General features: G+C 41.4%; 3 protein-coding genes across 5 annotated transcripts in view; 2 read left to right on the forward strand and 1 right to left on the reverse strand.

The window, feature by feature from the left end:
- Positions 1-6,617, forward strand: part of ift70 (intraflagellar transport 70) — a 19,051-nt gene extending 12,434 nt beyond the window's left edge. For both annotated transcript variants that reach the window (XM_032537508.1, XM_032537509.1), the window contains 3 exons: positions 824-902; positions 1,579-1,708; positions 5,272-6,617. In XM_032537508.1, the coding sequence (XP_032393399.1) occupies positions 824-902; positions 1,579-1,708; positions 5,272-5,408 (346 nt within the window). In that variant the 3' untranslated portion in view covers positions 5,409-6,617. The remainder of the gene's footprint in view (positions 1-823; positions 903-1,578; positions 1,709-5,271) is intronic.
- Positions 5,852-16,328, reverse strand: c15h16orf89 (chromosome 15 C16orf89 homolog). Its single transcript, XM_032537514.1, has 8 exons — positions 16,062-16,328; positions 13,220-13,372; positions 11,928-12,078; positions 10,994-11,111; positions 9,157-9,319; positions 8,847-8,951; positions 8,251-8,340; positions 5,852-7,215 (listed from the first exon to the last, which is right to left on the reverse strand). The coding sequence occupies exons 1-8, from the start codon at positions 16,237-16,239 to the stop codon at positions 7,112-7,114; spliced, it is 1,062 nt and encodes a 353-aa protein (XP_032393405.1). The 5' UTR covers positions 16,240-16,328; the 3' UTR covers positions 5,852-7,111.
- A 1,066-nt stretch (positions 16,329-17,394) lies between these two features.
- Positions 17,395-19,093, forward strand: part of alg1 (ALG1 chitobiosyldiphosphodolichol beta-mannosyltransferase) — a 29,559-nt gene continuing 27,860 nt past the window's right edge. Inside the window, exons 1-4 of one of the 2 annotated variants that reach the window (XM_032537523.1) lie at positions 17,395-17,730; positions 18,072-18,164; positions 18,262-18,365; positions 18,656-18,804. In XM_032537523.1, the coding sequence (XP_032393414.1) occupies positions 17,439-17,730; positions 18,072-18,164; positions 18,262-18,365; positions 18,656-18,804 (638 nt within the window). In that variant the 5' untranslated portion in view covers positions 17,395-17,438. The remainder of the gene's footprint in view (positions 17,731-18,071; positions 18,165-18,261; positions 18,366-18,655; positions 18,805-19,093) is intronic. The other variant, XM_032537524.1, reaches the window with a different exon arrangement.

Below are 19,093 nucleotides of genomic sequence, written 5' to 3' on the forward strand. Positions count from 1 at the left end.
GCTAGAAATGGAGATAGGTGTAAACCGAGCCCTGGGAATCCTGCTCTGCCTTTAAGAAAATGAAAGCTTAGATGGGTCGATCTGGAATCTTGCCCCTTATGAGGGGCAAAAAAAGTATCCAAAGAGCACCCTGTCATGGGACCTTTAACATATCAATTTGGGCATTTGTGCTGCATTCAGGGGTGTCGGAATTATCGGAAAAGGTGTTACGGACAGGGAAAATTCCCACTGCATTAACATTGTAAAATAGGGCATGCTTTGGCAGAGCTCTGCAGTGCCCTTCTAGTTTTGGCTTGTATCAAATATTGAACATGTTTGGTGCCCACGGTACCGATGCTGACATATTTCAGATGCTTTAACTTAAAGTGCAAGGACACTAAGCTTGGACAGATACAAGGAGACTTAGTGGAAGGGATTTTAAAAACAAAACAAACAAAGGCATCTTTAAATTTTGACACTAGTCCGAATCTGTGATTTAAAAAAAATTGAAACTTCAGGTTAGTTTACTAGTTTTTCTTTAAGCTATTGACCATAACACACTGCCTTTTTCAGCTTTCTTTCCCTTGTTGTCATCAACTGACCTAGTTTGTAGTCTGAAACTTCTGAAAGGAAGAAGGATGGATACGGTCAAAAGCTCTGGAAGAGCTAGTTGGTACTGTAAAACTTGAGTTTAGAGTTTTTAGTTACATACTGTGTACTGTATCTTTTTCCTAAGGTCCTGAATGAATCTACACACTTAATAATGCAAATTAAATCCATTTGGGTTACAATAAGCTTTCTGAAAGTATCACTGTTAGTGTCTGAAGTTGTGTTTTTCTTTCAGGACATTGTACTGCGCCAAGGGAAACTATGACTTTGGCATCTCTCGTGTCATCAAGAGTCTGGAGCCTTACAATAAAAAGGTCAGCCATTTAATTGTTCTCTGGGCTTTTTTTCAGAAAGTTTGTGACAATATTCAAATAACAGATTACATTCAACACATATTCTTAGGGAAGAAAGTTTGGCTTTTATATTCTAAAAACAGCAGGCAGTAATGTCACTGTTGCAGAGGCTGTGTGATGGACAGGAGGTTATAAACACAAAAGTGTTTAGAATTAAAATATCAAATTTGGTAAGACAAGCATCAAGTTTTGAACCAAAAATAACCATCTGAGCCCTGCAGGACTCTTCTCTGAGGCCGAGCTGCTGCTCTTTTTGGGACCTTTTGATCTCATCCAGTCACAACAGCAGACTCTGGCTGCAGCTGAGTCCACTAAGCTCCAGCTGAGAACACAAGCCGTCATCCTGAGTGTTGCCCCCGCTTTCATATTCACAGTGAAAGCAGAGAGGAGTTCAGGAATGTGAAGCCTCGCAAGCCACACAGTCACGCCAGCTTCTCACAATCTGACAATCATGTCTAAACTTTAAAATTTGAATTAATTTAATTCCTTTAAAACCGAAGGAAGAAGTCACCACTTATTATCCTGTACAGTCAAACCATAAATGAAAAACTAAAACAAAGACGCAGGCAGGATTTTTTTTTACATTTATGTTTGTGTGTGTGTGTGTGTGTGTGTATCTGTCTGTGTGTGTGTGTAGTTGGGAACAGACACATGGTTCTACGCCAAGCGCTGTTTCCTTTCTCTGCTGGAGAACATGTCCAAACACATGGTCATGCTGAGGGACGCTGTAGTACAGGAGTGTATCCAGTTCCTGGAGCACTGCGAGGGTGAGTAGCATTGACACACACACACACACACATCTGCACAATGCTGGATCACTACAGTACCCGCGTTATCTATACCATCAGTGTAACAGCAGGCTTCTTTTCTGCAGGATCCTTTTTTGTCTTTGAGAGATATATATTGATTCCAATGTAACAGACCTCACTTATCAGTTTTTAAATGATTGTTTTCAAACTTTTGTATTCATGAAAATATTTCAAAGTGGCTTGTTTGGGGCATATTTTTCTATGTAGCTCCATGTAGCAGTCTTAGTCTCGGCCACCATTGCTAGCAGATAAGTCCCTCCCGGTTTACTCAGCCAGAGACCGTGTGATTTCCCAAACTGAATAAATCTCGCCCACACATATAAACACAAAACTGCTTTGTTAGTTCCATTGTGTTATAACTAAGACATCTGCTGAAAAAATAATTGTATTCATTAGCATGATTTCAATACTGTTTAGTTCAAAAACCACTAATGTACGAAAACATAGCGGATGAGACCTGAGCTGTTATTTTGAAAACTCAAAGCTGGCGGACACCACCAGCCAGTAGGGCATGAGACAGGGAGGGCTGCCCATGGAAAGATTGACAGTTAGGGGTTCAGTGCCTGAACCAGCAACCCTCCGGTTCCCAGCCCAACTCCCTACGGACTGAGCTACTACCAACCCCAAAAAAACTAGAGGAGTATTTGAAGTAATGCAGGCCGTGTGCATTTAGTTTCCATGGTTATTGTGTTTCCATAACAATGATAGTGAGTAAATCTACTGAAATGGCCGCCATAACAGTGGAGCATGATATGTAAGATGAGAAAGCAGAGGTTAAATCATGTACGTCATGGATCTATAAAAGCAATGGTTACCTGGCCTTTTTTGCCAAGCACAAACCAGAACAGATGGCGTTAACAAAATGTTGCCGAGGGTCATGCCTTATTTCCCAATCATTTTGGAGGGTCATAGAAAAATGTATTACTGGCGAAGGGAGAGTCAAGTCTTTTTTGACTGAAGACCCCAAAGCTATCTGGTAGCCCCTTGCATAAAACAGTCCCTAACTAACTTGCTAACTCCCTACAGTAGTAACCTAGATATAGGTTCAGGAGCAGGGATAAGTTAGCATGAAATAACAGCCTGATCTTACATTTTCCTTATCATACTAGGACTGACTAGTTCTACACTGCAGTACAAGAACAATTCAGTTTCTTTATTTCCATGTTTTCTACATGGTGAGAATTACAGTGGTGTGAAAAAGTGTTTGCCCCCTTCCTCATTTCCTGTTCCTTTGCATGTTTGTCACACTTAAGTGTTTCGGAACATCAAACTAATTTAAACAATAGTCAAGGACAAACAAGTAAACACAAAATGCAATTGTAAATGAAGGTGTTATATTTAAAGGTGAAAAAAAATCCAAACATCATGGCCCTGTGTGAAAAAGTGATGCCCCTAAACTAATAACTGCTTGGGCCACCCTTAGCAGCAACAACTGCAACCAAGCGTTTGCGATAACGTGCAATGAGGCTTTTACAGCGTCCTGGAGGAATTTTGGCCCATCATCTTTGCAGAATTGTCCTAATTCAGTTACATTAGAGGGGTTTCGAGCATGAACGGCCTTTTTAAGGTCATACCACAAAATCTCAATAGATTCAGGTCAGGACTTTGGCTAGGCCACTCCAAAGTCTTCATTTTGTTTTCTTCAGCCATTCGGTGGTGGATGCTGGTGTGTTTAGGATCATTGTCCTGCTGCAGAACCCAAGTTCGTTTCAGCTTGAGTACACAAACAGATGGTGGGACATTCTCCTTCAGGATCTCTTGGTAGACACGCAGAATTCTAGTTCCTTTTATCACGGCAAGTCTTCCAGGTCCTGAAGCAGCAAAACAGCCCCAGACCATCACACTACCACCACCATATTTACTGTTGGTATAATGTTCTTTTATGAAATGCAGTGTTCTCTACGCCAGATATAATTGGACACACACTTCCAAAGAGTCCAATTTTGTCTCATTGGTCCACAGAATGTTGTCCCAAAGTCTTGGGATCATCAAGATGTGTTGTGGAGAAATTGAGACGAGCTTTGATGTTCTTTTGCTCAGCAGTGGTTTTCTCCTTGGAACTCTGCCATGCAGGCCATTTTTGCCCAGTCTTTTTCTGATGGTGGAGGCATGAACGTGACCTTAACTGAGGCAAGTGAGGCCTGCAGTTCTTGGACGTTGTTGTGGGGTCTTTTGTGACCTTTGGATGAGTCGTCGCTGCGCTCTGGGGTAATTTTGGGCGGCCGGCCACTCCTGGGAAGGTTCACCACTGTTCCATGTCTTCGCCATTTGTGGATAATGGCTCTCACTGTGGTTCGCTGGATTCCAAAGCTTTGGAAATGGCTTTATAACCCTTTCCAGACTGATAGATCTCAATTACTTCTTTCTCATATGTTCCTGAATTTCTTTGGGTCTCGGCATGATGTGTAGCTTTAAGGATCTCTGGTGGACCTTACTGTGTCAAGCAGCTCCTATTTAAGTGATGCCTTGATTGTGAACAGGTGTGGCAATAATCAGGCCTGGGTGTGGCTAGAGAAATTGAACTCAGGTGTGGACAACCACTATATGTATGTTTTAAAAGGGGGGCAATCACTTTTTCACACAGGGCCATGATGGTTTGGATTTTTTTCACCTTTAATATAAACACCTTCATTTACAAATTGCTTGTGTGTTACTTGTGTTGTTTGACTATTGTTTAAATTGGTTTGATGTTCCGAAACACTTAAGTGTGACAAACATTGAAAGGCAACAGGAAATGAGGAAGGGGGCAAACACTTTTTCACACCACTGTACTTTTTGCTTTAGTTATCATATTTTAGCAGTGTATCATGCAGCCATCGCTTACATATTTAAAGCCTTTTTACAAGATGTTTGTTATAAACAAAGTCAACTGAAGACATTAAAAAGTCAGCCAAATTTTTTATTAAACTCAAGAGCTAACTTACGATTAGCTAGGTAACTAGAGCTGATCAAATCTGCTAGCAACATTGAGAAACTGCTTCTGTTTTTGTTTGAAATCAAGGACATTATGTTTCAAAAAATCCTCACAATTTCGATGGTAAATCTGCCCTCATTATCATTGTGTATTACTGCATATATGCAGCGTTGGAATGGAAAGCTTAACAGGCCTAGCAAAAGTTGCCGAAATTCCCTAATTATCAATATTGTGTCCATACAAGGTATTTTGGCCCGATTTTTATTTATGGTCTCCAGAGGATTAATCCTGAATCCCCCCAACCTTTACTCTTGCGTCACCCTCTAGTCACAGTTTCAATTTATGTAATACACACTAAATTAGAAAGTCTAAATTAGCCTCACACAATTCATGTTCTTCAGAGTATGAACCCTTTAGATTTTTATGTCCCTGGGACCTTTCCTCTTCTGCCACCTTTAGGTCAGAAGTTTACCTGTAAGAATAGCAAAATCCCTCTGGAACGCTTTTATAATGTGTGGTGTATTGAGCATTTCAGCCTCTAGGAGACGCTAGCGGCCCTTTTATATGTTGTTCAGTTTGAGTTGACATCAGTTTGTCTCACCTGTAGCGTACGGTAAGGAGGTCCCGGCCATCATCGAGCAGCCTCTGGAAGAGCACCACATTCACATCGGCAAGAACACCGTCACCTACGAGGCTCGACTGCTCAAGGCGCTGTTTTATGAGGTCATTGGCTGGAACAAGTGACATCCTTCATCAGGTGTCACCTTTACGTGTGAGGTTTCTACCAGATCACTGACTGCAGCCAGCCATGGCATTTTGTCAATGTCTTTGATATAAAAGACAATGGAACTGGAATCAAGAGACAATCAGCACACATAATAAGGCTGCTGTTGCAAGGTCTATATTTCTGGGAATCAAATCCGTTTGCAGTTCCTGACGTCCTTCAGGCAGCTTTTGGACTAACTCTGTCTTCCCTGTCTCTCGTCAACACACGCACAGGGGAAGCTTTTATTTTGAAGTTGAGTTGAGCTTGGGGAGTCTTGGCAGAAAGATGGCTCCAACAGATCTTACATCATCAGTTTGTGTTCATTCTCACTTTATGACTCTTACAGCCAGTAATGTAAGCAGAGATAATATACATTTATTATCAGTACTACTAATATATACTGTATAGAGGATAATATGTGTAAATACAACGGATTTTGTTTATTCTGCTAACAAGAAATACATGATAACATGTTGTATGTAAGTTCATCTACAGACATTCATAGTTCATGCATACATCCTCTTTGGTCAGTGCTGGTGGTACAGCTGCCTTCTGGCCCTCCTTTGTGGCTTTATATTCAGTAGATAGACATAATTTAAAATAAAATAAAGATGTTATTTTTGGAAGAAAAACTGCTTATTAGGATGTTTTTCTTAAAAGCTACAGTAATTATGTCTTGTTGTCCTTTTAATGGCCAATATCATTAACTGATTTCTGTTTTTAAGCATATTTACAGGCAATTCCTGCAGGAACCACCCAGTAAGAACTACCACTAAAGGTCAGTATGCTTCAAACAAACTACTCACCAGATCATCGAACATCACCTGAAACCCCAGATGTCTGAATTGGAGGACAAACAGGCCCAATTTATGCACAATTATGAGAATAAGAACCATGTTCTAACATCACATCTTGTAATACTTCCTTGAAAAATCAACAGGTGTATTTTTACCTAAATTGGGGTCTCTGCAAACTTTTTCTCTCTGACTGATCGTCGAGCAGCCCAAAATATCAAATAACTTATAATGTTTTTTTACACCAAATAGGATAAACACTACCAACCAGGAGATAACATCACGATTACCGCTATCACTATCAATCCCTTGCGAAACTAGTTAAAAAGCTGCGTGGCAAAAAGATGAATCAGACTCACTGATTTGTTTTGTATTACTTTCTGATTTCATTTAGAAAAGATACACTCTTAAACTGGCTTGCATCAGAGATCAAATAACATCCTGACACTGCCTGTCTGTGTTTCAAGGCAACAGCAGCATCACCATGTCCAGCTCCACATGAACAGCAACATGAACTGCATGGAGAACAGATTTAGCCTTTTTTAACTACTCAAGTTATTTGTAATAATCTGCTGGATCGGAACATCACTACTTTCAAAAGACATCTTTTGGGGATTGATTAGATCAATAAGTGTAGGTCAGATACACCACATAAGGATTACAGCATTGTCCTCATTATATTTATAAAATATAAATGTAGAAGAATTTGTTTTCATTGTGTGTCAAACGGCCACATCCCAGCGTTTAATTAAGCATTTTCATCATCTTACAACTCATGTTCATAAAGTAACATATTGTGTCAGAAGTCCAGTCGTAAAACTCTACAACATTACGTTTTGCTCATGTGAACACACCTGTCAGGAGGGTGGGGTGGGTGGTGGGTGCGTTCAGGAAAGCGGCCTCTTGGTTATGTCCTGTTCAGTCAGGTAGTAGTTCAGATATCCTCCAAGAGCACCGACAGCCACCGCCGTCATGTGACTGGAGCAGCCATCTGCACAGAAACCAGAAGGAATGAGGACAGCAAAGGGAAAGGTTCACCCCAAAATCAAAAATACATATTTTTCCTCTTACCTGTAGTGCTATTTAATAATTTAGATTATGTTGGTGTGAGTTAAACAGTGTTCTAGAGATCGATCAAAGAGACGATTCCCTTATACTTCACTGTAATTCCCAAATATAATAGGAACTGGATAATCAGCTTGTGATACTCAAAATGCCCCAAAAAATACACTGTGAGTCGGGCCGGGTTGGCTCAGTTGGTGGAGCGGGCGCACATGTGTGGGGGTTTACTCCTCAACGGAGCAGCCGCGGGTTCGACTCTAGCCTGCAGCCCTCTGCTGCTTGTCATTCCCCCTCTCTCTCACCTTTCATGTCTTCATCTGTCCTGGGGTAATAAAGGCCTAAAAATGCCCCAAAAATAATCTTAAAATATATACAGTGGGGTTCGAACGTTTGGGCACCCCGGGTAAAAATTTGTATTTGAAAGTGTAAATGATGGAAATAAAATCTAACTTTTTGTGACATATACGAACGTCTAATCTGTCATTTGATGCCTTTTGGAGATTTTTCCATCTTTTCTTTGCTCCTTTATGCACATTAATACAAAGTTTTACCTGGGGTGCCCAAACTTTTGAACCCCATTGTATATTATGACCCGGTTACTCAGACCCGGTTTTGAGCAGTTTCACGTAGGGACTAATTTCTTTCTACTGAAACCCTGCTTCAAAATATCCACACCGTGTGGTATACCAATTTTAAATATACAGATACAGGTGAAATTTAAATAAAATTCCGGGGAAAAAGTGAGCAATGGTGCCAGAATCAGAGGAAATGGTTTTGGACTCCAACTTTTTTTGAAGCTCTGTTTTCTCTCGGCACAATTACATTTTTCAACAAGGTGGTTAACATCACACACCAGTGTACAAATCGCTAAATTTAAGATTGATAAGTTTGATTTTCAGTGGAGAGAGCTTTCTGTGGGATGTCAGACTTATATTATATCAGATATGTCAGGTCCCAAACTGACCTGGAAGTATTTTCTCCCTCCTCTTCACTCTCCTGTGCAGCTGCAGCTGTTCCAGCAGCTCGTCTCCGATGATCTGAGAGATGATTCTCTCTGAGAATACCAACAGCACAGATGATAATAAGTGATAAAGTAATAATCTTAGTTCGGTTTAGGCTGTTAACAGACACCTGCTAAGTAAAGAAAAAGTTCCTATTTACACCACCTGTTAAAATCCTAAGTTCTTTGGCTCACCTGGGATAAAAAAGAAAATGGAACCGGATTTTGTTCTGTTTTGGAGCTCATTTATCAATCAATTGTGATGTAAACATACAGAAAAGACTGGGAACCAAGAACAGACAGTCTGAGAGTAGAGAGTCTGTAGGATGTCACAAATAAGTCACAAATAGCTCAGCTCTTGTGGGGAATTAGCCCACAATACAGAAAAAATGGAGTGGTGTAAATGTTTGACTCATCAGTGTCCACAAAACCGGGTTGATAATTTGAGACGACACAAGATATTTGACTTAAATAATCAATTGGACAAACATGCTACCTGAAAATAATGACATAATAATGATTCAGATTCAGTTGCATTTAACTGCTGTTGAAATACTCACTGTCTCTCCCAAAGCAGCCCACTTCCTCATCCTGCAGCCTGAGGATGTGCTGCAGCCAATCAACTTTGTAGAAGTCAGAGAAACCAGCCAATCCACAAACCAGGACTGTTGATGGAGAGCAGAGGAACTCAAGTCAGTCGAAACACTATAATTTAAAGAGATCTACACTTGTTCATAGGGCAGTTTCACTTCCGTCTGCACTTACTAGAGAACAGTAGCTCAGGAAAAGACACATTGAGGCCGATGGAATCAGCTTGATTCGCGAAAGTCTTTGATTAAAGGTTTTACTGCACAGAATACAGACACTCACTGTTTTCAATGAAGATGTCCACCGTCTGCTCGGTCAGACCGTCTCTGATGATGTCTTGGTTGGTCTTCATCATGTTGGAGCAGAAGATCTTCTGGTAGCTGCGTTCAGTTATGTTGGCTCGGGACGCTCGAGTGTCGCCTTTCAGCAGGTTGGTGCAGCCTCTCTGAGACGGAAACACAAAGCAGTCAGCGTCGAGGTTCTAAATAATGCAATGATTCTGCTCATTTATGCTAATATTTACATTACAATACTCTTTTTATCTTTGCATCTGCTGAGCATACAGTGAGTTTGCAGGTGTTTTTTAGGGTAACTACACACTAAAAGATGTATCTTTTTTTTCAAGATGCTGTTCACTTTGTTTTGGTTTCTAGCAGCCGAGTCTGTAATGATGTCATGACATGATGATGTCAGCCAACGCTTTCAAAAATGACTGACTATTCCCGCTCTCCGACCTCCTGACCGGTCCCCCAGCCTGACTAGGGTAAGGCCCTTGTATTCAACTTGGTTAAAGAAATTGTCTGATGTTTTTCTTTGCTTTCTGGCTTACCGTCTTGCCCAGAGTTAGGTGATCAGACTGACACCGCTCTTGTATCTGTGCGTCGACTATGTAGCTAGAATCTGAAGCCAATTAGCTTAGCTTAGCATAAAGAATGAAAGCAGGGGGGAAACACTCATGGCTCATCAAAAATACATCTACCAGCAGCTTTTGTATACTGATTAATGTTGAGTTATAAAAAGTTATAAAAAAAAAATGTATGTATGATGGAGCTAGGTTAGAAAATGATGCATATCTCTGTCCCCCATTTCCCCCCTCTTTTCCTCTGAATGTAAAGAACCACAGGTCAAGTCTGACATTTAACATATGGAAAGGGGTTTCCTGCTGCGCAACAAAAGGTGGCCTACTGTCTCCTGTCCCCTGGCAAAGACAATACAATGTTGATTAAACTATAAGTTTCACATTTACACGACAGATCCTTTTGCTCTGTAATGAAACGCGACCCTCAAAGGGGCAGAGTTTGAAGGCGGGTCTTCCTCATTGGACAGCAAAGATGCGCCGCATGTTGCCAGGCCAACAACGGCCCAATGAGAATGGATTTGAATGCACCAGGTGAAAAGGAACAGCCCCCCGGTGCAGGGGATATATGTGTGTGATTTAGGAATATTCAGCACTGGTTTCACGTGATTCCATCATGGGGGGAGCATGAATCCAGTCCGCTGTCAGCTGCAGTGTTATTATGTTGTTGTTTTGTGTTTTATTGTCTTGTCTTATCATCTTTGTCATTCTCTTGCATTTTCTTAATTCTCAATTGGACCCAGAGCCTCCTTCCTCAGAGATCCAACGAACAAACGCGATGTTAGTTATGAAATTCCAACATTAAACAGTCCAGATGAATTGTGTGAAAGGTACCTTGTTTAAGGGGCGGAACATGCAGCCCTGTTCTCATGGCCATGAGGATGGAGGTTGTGCAAGAAGAAATGCAGCAACGCACGTCTTAAATTCTTTTAAATATTGTCTCTGGGAATGTTTTAGGAAGAAGTATGCGATGTGTCTTTAGGCCTCAAGGATACACACAATGTAAACATAACTTTAATTGTCAACCAAAAAGGTTTCCATTAATTAGTGAGCTTTGAAGCTGTTTCTCCTCTCTGCTCCCAGTCTTTATGCCAAACTAATAACCTCCTGGCTCTAGCCCCGTAATGCACAATCATGAGATTTCTCTGCAAGAACACGATTAAGCGATTCTTTTCCTAAAATATCAGAATATTCCTTCATGCCTTTCAACTCCATACCTCATACTTGGAGTTCCTAAGAGATGAAAGAAAATAACCATCTCACCATTTTTCCGATCATGAAGTAGAGCAGCTGGTGGGACAGAGAGTAGTGTGGACAGCCGAAGCGAGTCATGGTGTCCCGGCAGGGTTTGGTGACGATGCAGGACGTCCCGCTGATCTTCCTGCGTAGACAGACACACATCAGTTCCCTTCCGGGATTTGCCGACAGAAATTACGCCGGATTTCACTCTTTTCGGCCGGATATCCATTGCTTTGAGCTTCCTTTGTGTTGGCATTTTAAACTCGGGAGGATTTCTGAGGACTATGGTTACCTGCTCCTCAGATCTCTGCAGGGTAAATCCAGACAGCTAGCTAGACTATCTGTCCAATCTGAGGACTATGGTTACCTGCTCCTCAGATCTCTGCAGGGTAAATCCAGACAGCTAGCTAGACTATCTGTCCAATCTGAGTTCTCTGTCGCACGACTAAAACAACTTTTAAACATACACATGTTCCACCAAAACAAGTTCCTTCCCAAGGTGATTTTGCAACGGCACAGTGGCTTTTTCCAGTTATTCGTACTACCCAAGATGATTGCGATTGGTTTAAAGAAATGCCAGTTGGCGTCCAGAATGCTCAGTTGGTAGAATGGGCACACATAAAGTTGAGGTTTAGTCCTCGACGCAGCGGGCCCAGGTTTGACTCCGACCTCGGCCCTTTGCTGCATGCCATTCCCCCTCTCTCTCTCCTTTCAGCTGTCCTGTCAAATAAAATCCTAAAATGCCCCAAAATAATCGTTTTTCTCCCATCCTGTAATGTTGTGTGGTCTAGCCAGACCCTCCTTAGCAGCGCTGTGGAGGATGGTCTGATAATGCAAGACTAGTGAAAGAGAGACGTGTGGGTCGTAAGCTAAAGTCAAATCCCGCCTCTGAGATTTCTGGTGGGAAATAACATCATGCAAAGTGTGTGTTGTTCTCTGTGTCGGTGTGTGTCGGTACCAAGTTCCCAGCAGCAGGGTCAGACATTTGTCGCTGAGCTGCTCGTCGTAACACTCGGTGGTCATGGTAGAGGAATACACCAGGCTAGGATCGGTGGAGCTCCACTCCTGAGGAATCAACCAGAAACTCCACGACAGCACAGGCTCAAACTCTGCAAACACACGGGAGAGGAAGGACGCAAGAAATCAGTCATCAGTCTTCCCAAGGCTCCGTTTTCATACAGGTACAGTCAGTGGTGGAAGAAGTATTTAGATCCTTTACTCCAATAAAAATATTAATACCACACAGTTAAAATACTGTCCTTACTTAATTATGTATTACCGACTAATACCAGCAAAATACACTTAAAGTGTCTAAAGTAAAAGTATGCATACTGCCATGTTCCCTGTCAGTGTTTTCCTATTAAATGTAAATGTGCTGTATTTATAAAGCACTTTTCTAGTCTTAACGACTACTCAAAGCGCATTCATACACTGTGGCCGGGGCTGCCGTACAAGGTGCCACCTGCTCATCAGATAAACACTCACACACATTCACACTCCAATGCGCAGCACCAGGGGCAACTCGGGGTTCAGTGTCTTGCCCAAGGACACTTCGACAATGACTGCAGGTCCAGGGATCGAACCACCAACTTTCCGATTGGCAGGCAACCGCTGTACCACTGAGCCACAGTCGCCCCTTTTAATTATATATATACTATTCTATTATATCTTCTGTTTTTTCTGGATTCATATTACTGCTGCATTAACGTGTGTGTTGCATTTTACTGCTGTAGAGGTTTACGGTTGTGCTAGTTGAAACTCTTTTGTTTACTGTTGGGTAGTTTAATTTACACACAGTAATGCGTCATATTCTATAAGATCATCATGTGTTTGTAGCGTCCGTCTCCTGTGAGAACCACATTTTTCTAGAAAGTCAACTTTTCATGGTGTCAGAAAAACAGCCATGTTTTCAGCTTTGTGACGATGTCAGCTGATCCAAGAAGGCTTTTCAAAGACTTTATTTAGCTTTAGGGATAGGAGAATCTTCTTAACACATAAAGGACCACTTCATCCTAAAAGTAGCATGAAATGGAAATACTCAAGTAATGTACAAGTACCTCAAAAGGTGACTAATTGTGATTTCAATTGCATTTCACATTTATTAACCCTTTATTCCATTAATATTAGAGGCTTTCTGAGCTGGAAGTCTTTGTTGGCATATTGTCAAATACTTTGTTTTCCATTTCATGCTTAACAATTGAGTAGGTTTTATTGCTTTACAGGACTTCTAGGAAATGAAATCCTTCTCACCTTTGTAGTATTTGGGGTCGTTCTGCTGCAGGGCGGCGACGGCCTTGTCGAGGCTTTGATCGAGACGTTTGACCAGGGCGACGGCCGAGCTTCTCTGAGCCCAGCTGACTGGGTCGCTGTGCGGCCATGTCCGAACTGCCTCCTTCAGCTCAGCTGAAACACAAAATAACACACTAAGGATCAGTGGCTCTAAATGAAAATGTACTGTATTTATATAGCGCTTTTCTAGTCTTAACGACTACTCACAGCGCTTTTACATCATACAGGATACATTCACCATTCACACACTATGGTCGAGGCTACCGTACAAGGTGCCACCTGCTCATCAGATAAACAGTCACACACATTCACACTCCAATGTGCAGCACCAGGGGCAACTTGGGGTTCAGTGTCTTGCCCAAGGACACTTCAACATGGGACTGCAGGGCCAGGGATCAAACCACCAACTTTCCAATTAGCAGGCAACTGCTCTACCACTGAGCCACAGCCGCCCCAAGTTTAAGACAAAACCCATTCTTTCCCCAATAAATGTTCATTCATTTGTGCGAGATTATATGTAAATTGTAGACAATTTATCAAAACGTAACAATTCCTTTTGACAATGATTACATTGACATGTCCTGTGTGTCCGAGTGTCTGTGTGAACACACACTGCACACACTCTGATTTCTTTGCAGCTAAACTAAGATTGTGAACATGAACATTACACCTGCTAAACATCAGCACGTTAGCATTTAGCTCAAAGCATTGCTGTGCCTCAGTACTAGGGGTGTTGAAATGTACCATCGATGCATCGCGGTGCAGACCTGGACGATTCTGCATCGATGCAGCGACAGACCATAATCGATTAACGCCAAATGATGTTACTTGTTGATTTTTTGCCTTGTGCCTGTTGTCTGCTGTGTTCAGGCTTCACTACATTCAGGAAGTGTGTTTTTAAGTGGAGAGACTGTTAAAAGGGGAGTTCATATTTGGGTTGCACGATATTAACAAAATGTGATATTATCGATGATTGAATATTGCGATATCGATGTTAATTTTGATATTTTTAATCATATGTAGAATTACAAGAGTGACGGGAAAATGCATCAAAAATAGATCCATAACAAATAAAACAAGTTTTCTTACAACATTTCAACATTTCATTTCAGCTGACTGTCATACTGGACTGGAACAAACTGAATAACTACATAAGGACCATGTCTACGTAACAGGACATGTTGTACTGGTTGTATAAGATGAATAAATAAGGACCATGTCTACAGAACAGGACACGTTTGACTGGTTGTAGTATAAAATAAATAAATAAAGAGAACAAGATACAACTTTTCTTTCTCATCTCTGATTCGTTCCGTTTTGTTGTCTCGATCTATTTCGTCACTTACATTGTCACTTTATCGTAATATGCGCACATGTGGCTCACTCCATACAGTTTGTCACGTGGTGGACCCGTGCGCGGACGTGCACTAACATGTGCAAGTGGTACGGTAACTGGCCAATGAAACAGGATCGTTACAGCGTTTAAAGCGGGCTCTAAATGCCACACAGCCAACGGACGGGACGCAGCGTTCCACAAAAACATTGCATACTTATCGTGACACTTTCGATATAATATTGCGCAACGCAATAACGATATTGAGTCGATATATCACGCGCCCATAGTTCATATATATATATGACTGCTTGAACTTGTTGATGAAAACCATGTGTAGCAATATATGATAATATTAAGGAGGTGACGCATCGTGATGCATCGGGATATCGAATCGATTCAAATTGTTGACAGGATCATTGTAATGGGATTGAAGCGTGAGACCAGACTTATTACAGCCTCACAAGGCCGCTAGCATGACTGTACTCTACAACCATTTCCCCATTCAAAGCCTGGTGGCCGCAGCCAAAGCAGCACTAAACAAATGACCGAGATAACCCACTGCCACTTTATCTGTGTTACCTGTCTGTGTTATTCCCCTGCGTGTCATTCTTATATTTGTATTTTACTTTCTCTGTAAGCGTGCTTTGTCCATAACCCCCCAGTTTGTGACAAAGAATGTCCCCCATGGGGACAACAAAGTCTATACTAGACTCTTTGCAGTTACAAAAATATGATGACAAATATTTAAACCAAAGAAAAGCAAAAATGGATAAGGAATAAAAACAAAGGAGGGCAAAGGAGAATCACTAACAAGTTTGATTTTGCAGTCATACACAGCCAGATATAGTGTGTCTGTCTGTGTGCAGTGGGTCATGTCAGCCACACTATTCCAGAATGAGCCAGGATTGTTACACGTTTACAAACATCTGTGCATCTCACACATTTAGTTAGGTGAAGTGAAGGATTTAATGAATTAATGACTGAATTGATAAATGTATTTGAAAAACAACCACATGAAATGTAATTGTTCAATTAAGCTAAATTGCTTGGTGTCCTTTTGAACCGCCAATGACTTTCCATTATTACTTGGACATGTCATCAGAGTGAGGTAGGGCTTCTTGATGTGTGTATAGGTCCAAAGTTTCTATTTTACTTGGCAACACATTTTCTTTATGAAAATATATAGCAGTGATCCATAACAATTTTTAAAAGAAACACTTGAGGTCGAATTGTTGGTGGTTTTCTTTGTAATCTACCAAAAGAGGGTCCCAAATTACCTGACTTCATCCCTAGTAGTAGTGTGCCTTAGCGAATATTATCCAAATAGTGACCCACAGTATCTGAAGCCCCTCGTGATGACCAAACAAAAAGATCGTGCAGATGTTTTCCAGATGTTTCCTGCGGCTGAAAGGACACCGAGAGGACGCTGTGTTTCCTAGCACAGCAGCGCAGGATGTGTTTACGTACCCTGCAGCATGAGGAACCCGACCACCCCGTCCAGGTTGATGTGCTCATGTTGCCTCTCCAGGAAGGATGCTCCCCTGGAGAGGCTGCCCAGGACGTCATCGATCACCTCCGCCTGCGACCGCAACACTGCGGCAAATAGAGCCAGCACGGCGGCCACCCGGAGTCCCGTTGCCCGCATCTTCTCACTCGGAGAGTGCCAGTGTGGATTCTCCGGGACCGAAACCGAGACAAACGTCTCTCCTCCAACGGGGAGGGGGGTGACGTCAGAAAGGCTGTCATTACGACATGCCAAACTTAAAAGTACTTCCTTTTTTATTTCTGAGAGACTTATTTCTATACTTTTAGTTCCATAATTCAAACTCAAAATAACCCAACCATAACCTTTAAAAGGTGCACGAGGTACCCATATATTATACTTACAACTACAAGGACAAGTAGGCCTGTTGGCATAACAAGGTAGCCTGACTGACCGCAGTATGCAGAATGACCCATTTAATAATAATTCAAATTGGATATAATTACTGATGCATTTAGGTGTTCATGACATGAATGTTGCAGCAGAATATTAACTGCAGTTAAAGGACTGCTTTATTTACTGCATCGTATTATCTTACTTAATTCATAATAAAACATAATTTGTTAGTTGATTTATATTTTGCAATGTCAACATTAAAAAGTAGTCAAAAGTAGCTAGTAACGAATGTCAGATAAATGTAATGTAGTGGGGTAAAAGCATAATGTAGCAGGAAATGAAAAATGGATGGATGGATGGATATATTTTTTCAATTAATGAAAGTTAGAGAAGGGCTGCAACTATACGTCCAAGACAGGTTGCATACACTTCTATGTCTGGTTTTAAGTAAAGAGTATAAGTAAATTTGAAAAACAACAACAATAAAACACTAGACATATAACAAATACTATATTTTGACAGCTTTTCTGTTCACAATGTAATTAAACATAATAGAGATTTAGTTTATTTATTTCGTTAACCAGAGCAAGGAAAAAGGTTTACTCTGAAATACATTTATCAATACGACATTTGATTTACCAGGTAGAATTAGTCCTTATCATTGCTGCTGTGATCAATAAACAAACAAAACAGTTTGTAAGACAAAAACGCATTTAGGATAAATTCAGGAAATAATTCAGTTCAGTGCTTGACCTAAAAATACAACCAAAATACAATATACACAACACAGTCTTTACAAAAGGGAATACAATCTATCAATTCATTTAAGAGTTTGTTGTGTGATGAACCATAGACCGTCAGGTGATGAGCACATTTGTTCTTGAACGCATCATAAAGTCTGCGGTCCCTTTAAATCGGACATCGTCCTCCTCCACTGAGCCACGTCATCACAAGTCACAACAAACATGGCGACGCGCTGCACCTGCACGGCTTCTCTGGCTGTGTTAGCGCTCGTTGCGGCGCTTTTAATTGCGTATTATACCGCAGGTTCAGGGGTAACGTGCTCGGTTGTGTCTGTGACCGTTGTTACCGTACTAGTGTCGCTGTGGCTGTGGAGTTTGTGGTGGCGGAACGCCGGTACAGACCGGCGGGTGTGTGTGCTTGTGTTGGGGGATATCGGTCGCAGCCCTCGGATGCAGTATCACGCTCTGTCCCTCAGCAAGCACGGATATAATGTTACCTTTGTCGGGTTTTTAGGTAAGACTGAAGGTTCATACTGTCATTTATACAAACATAAATTCCCTAACAAACTTCACTTAATGCTTTCAATCAATAGGCGTCATTGTTTACAGTGTCACAACAAGGTAGTGAAGTAGTATAAAGTAGCATAAAATGGAAATAGTACAAGAATGTCAAACGTCTCTACGGTGGGACACTTGCCGAACAGTCAGGCACTAGCTGCATCGTCAATACTTTAAATGTCTGACTCCTCGAGCTGAGCAGCGCATAAAATAATAAAAGACATCATTAATGCAAAAGTCCACAACAACCCTGCATCAGTTGAGCTGTAAAAAACATGTCTTCTTTTCTCATTTTAGATACCAAGCCTCATCAAGATGTGCTGAGAGAGGAGAAAATAAGGATAGTGCCCATAATAGAAGTGAAAGGTGTTCGAGGTAACTGGAAACATGGTATTACTCTGTCTGTGTTGGGGATTTAATGACGAAAAATCACAGAAAAGGGATTAAGTTGTTTTCACAAAGGGCTTTGTTGCTTCTTTTTCTTCAGTGGGACCTAAAATCCTCACGTATGTGACGAAGGTGATCCTTCAGTGTCTGCAGCTCCTGCATGTGCTGCTGAAGATGGAAACCCAGTCTCATATACTGATGCAGGTATATGTTCAGTTTGCAGACTGGATGGATGGACTGCATTTGAAAAAATAAACCAACAGCCACTTTTTTGCCTTTTTATTAATAAAGAAATGAATCATCTAAACTGAGAAGTTAGGGGTCATATACGAGTATTGTGATTAAATTCCTATTTTACATTTTGTCCTATTTACTACAAATCCACCTCCGATTATTTATATATTCTACAACTAATAAGTAACGTCTAACGTTATACTTTTATGAAGTGACTATAACTCTGCCCCTGATGTTAATGACCGTGTTGTGTATCCCAGAATCCCCCGGGCCTGCCCGGCATTGCAGTGGTTTGGCTCGTGTGCGTCCTGCGCGGCAGCAGGTTCGTCATCGACTGGCACAACTACGGCTACACCATCATGGCCCTGAGCCACGGCCAGACACACCCGCTGGTCCGACTGGCAAAGTGGTGAGTACTGGGAGGCGGATGTTGACACTTCACTGTTTAGTTTTTCGATAGATTAATAATAATTACTAGGGACTAGGGTTTACAGATGCCAGTCTGTGGTTTCTGGGCTGTTATCTTGAGATCACAATTGATTTTTCTAGAGATAAATTATAGATGTGTGGTGCCGTGGTCCTTGTGGTGCTCAGTCTACAAGAAAACATACTCTTGAATTTGAAATGTTAAATAATTTCTGGGTGTCTGTGGTCACTTGGGTAGCTCACCTGGTAGAGCAGTTGCCAATATATATATA

Source organism: Etheostoma spectabile, chromosome 15 (genome assembly GCF_008692095.1).
Source record: "Etheostoma spectabile isolate EspeVRDwgs_2016 chromosome 15, UIUC_Espe_1.0, whole genome shotgun sequence".
NCBI classification, from domain to species: Eukaryota; Metazoa; Chordata; class Actinopteri; order Perciformes; family Percidae; genus Etheostoma; species Etheostoma spectabile.

Coding starts and splice junctions, on each gene's coding strand:
- c15h16orf89 (XM_032537514.1), bottom strand. CDS start 16,239: ATGCGGGCAACGGGACTCCGGGTGGCCGCCGTGCTGGCTCTATTTGCC. Junction 12,079..13,219: donor CGACCCCAAATACTACAAAG/GTGAGAAGGATT, acceptor GTGTGTTTGCAG/AGTTTGAGCCTGTGCTGTCG. Junction 8,952..9,156: donor GGACATCTTCATTGAAAACA/GTGAGTGTCTGT, acceptor CTCCATCAACAG/TCCTGGTTTGTGGATTGGCT.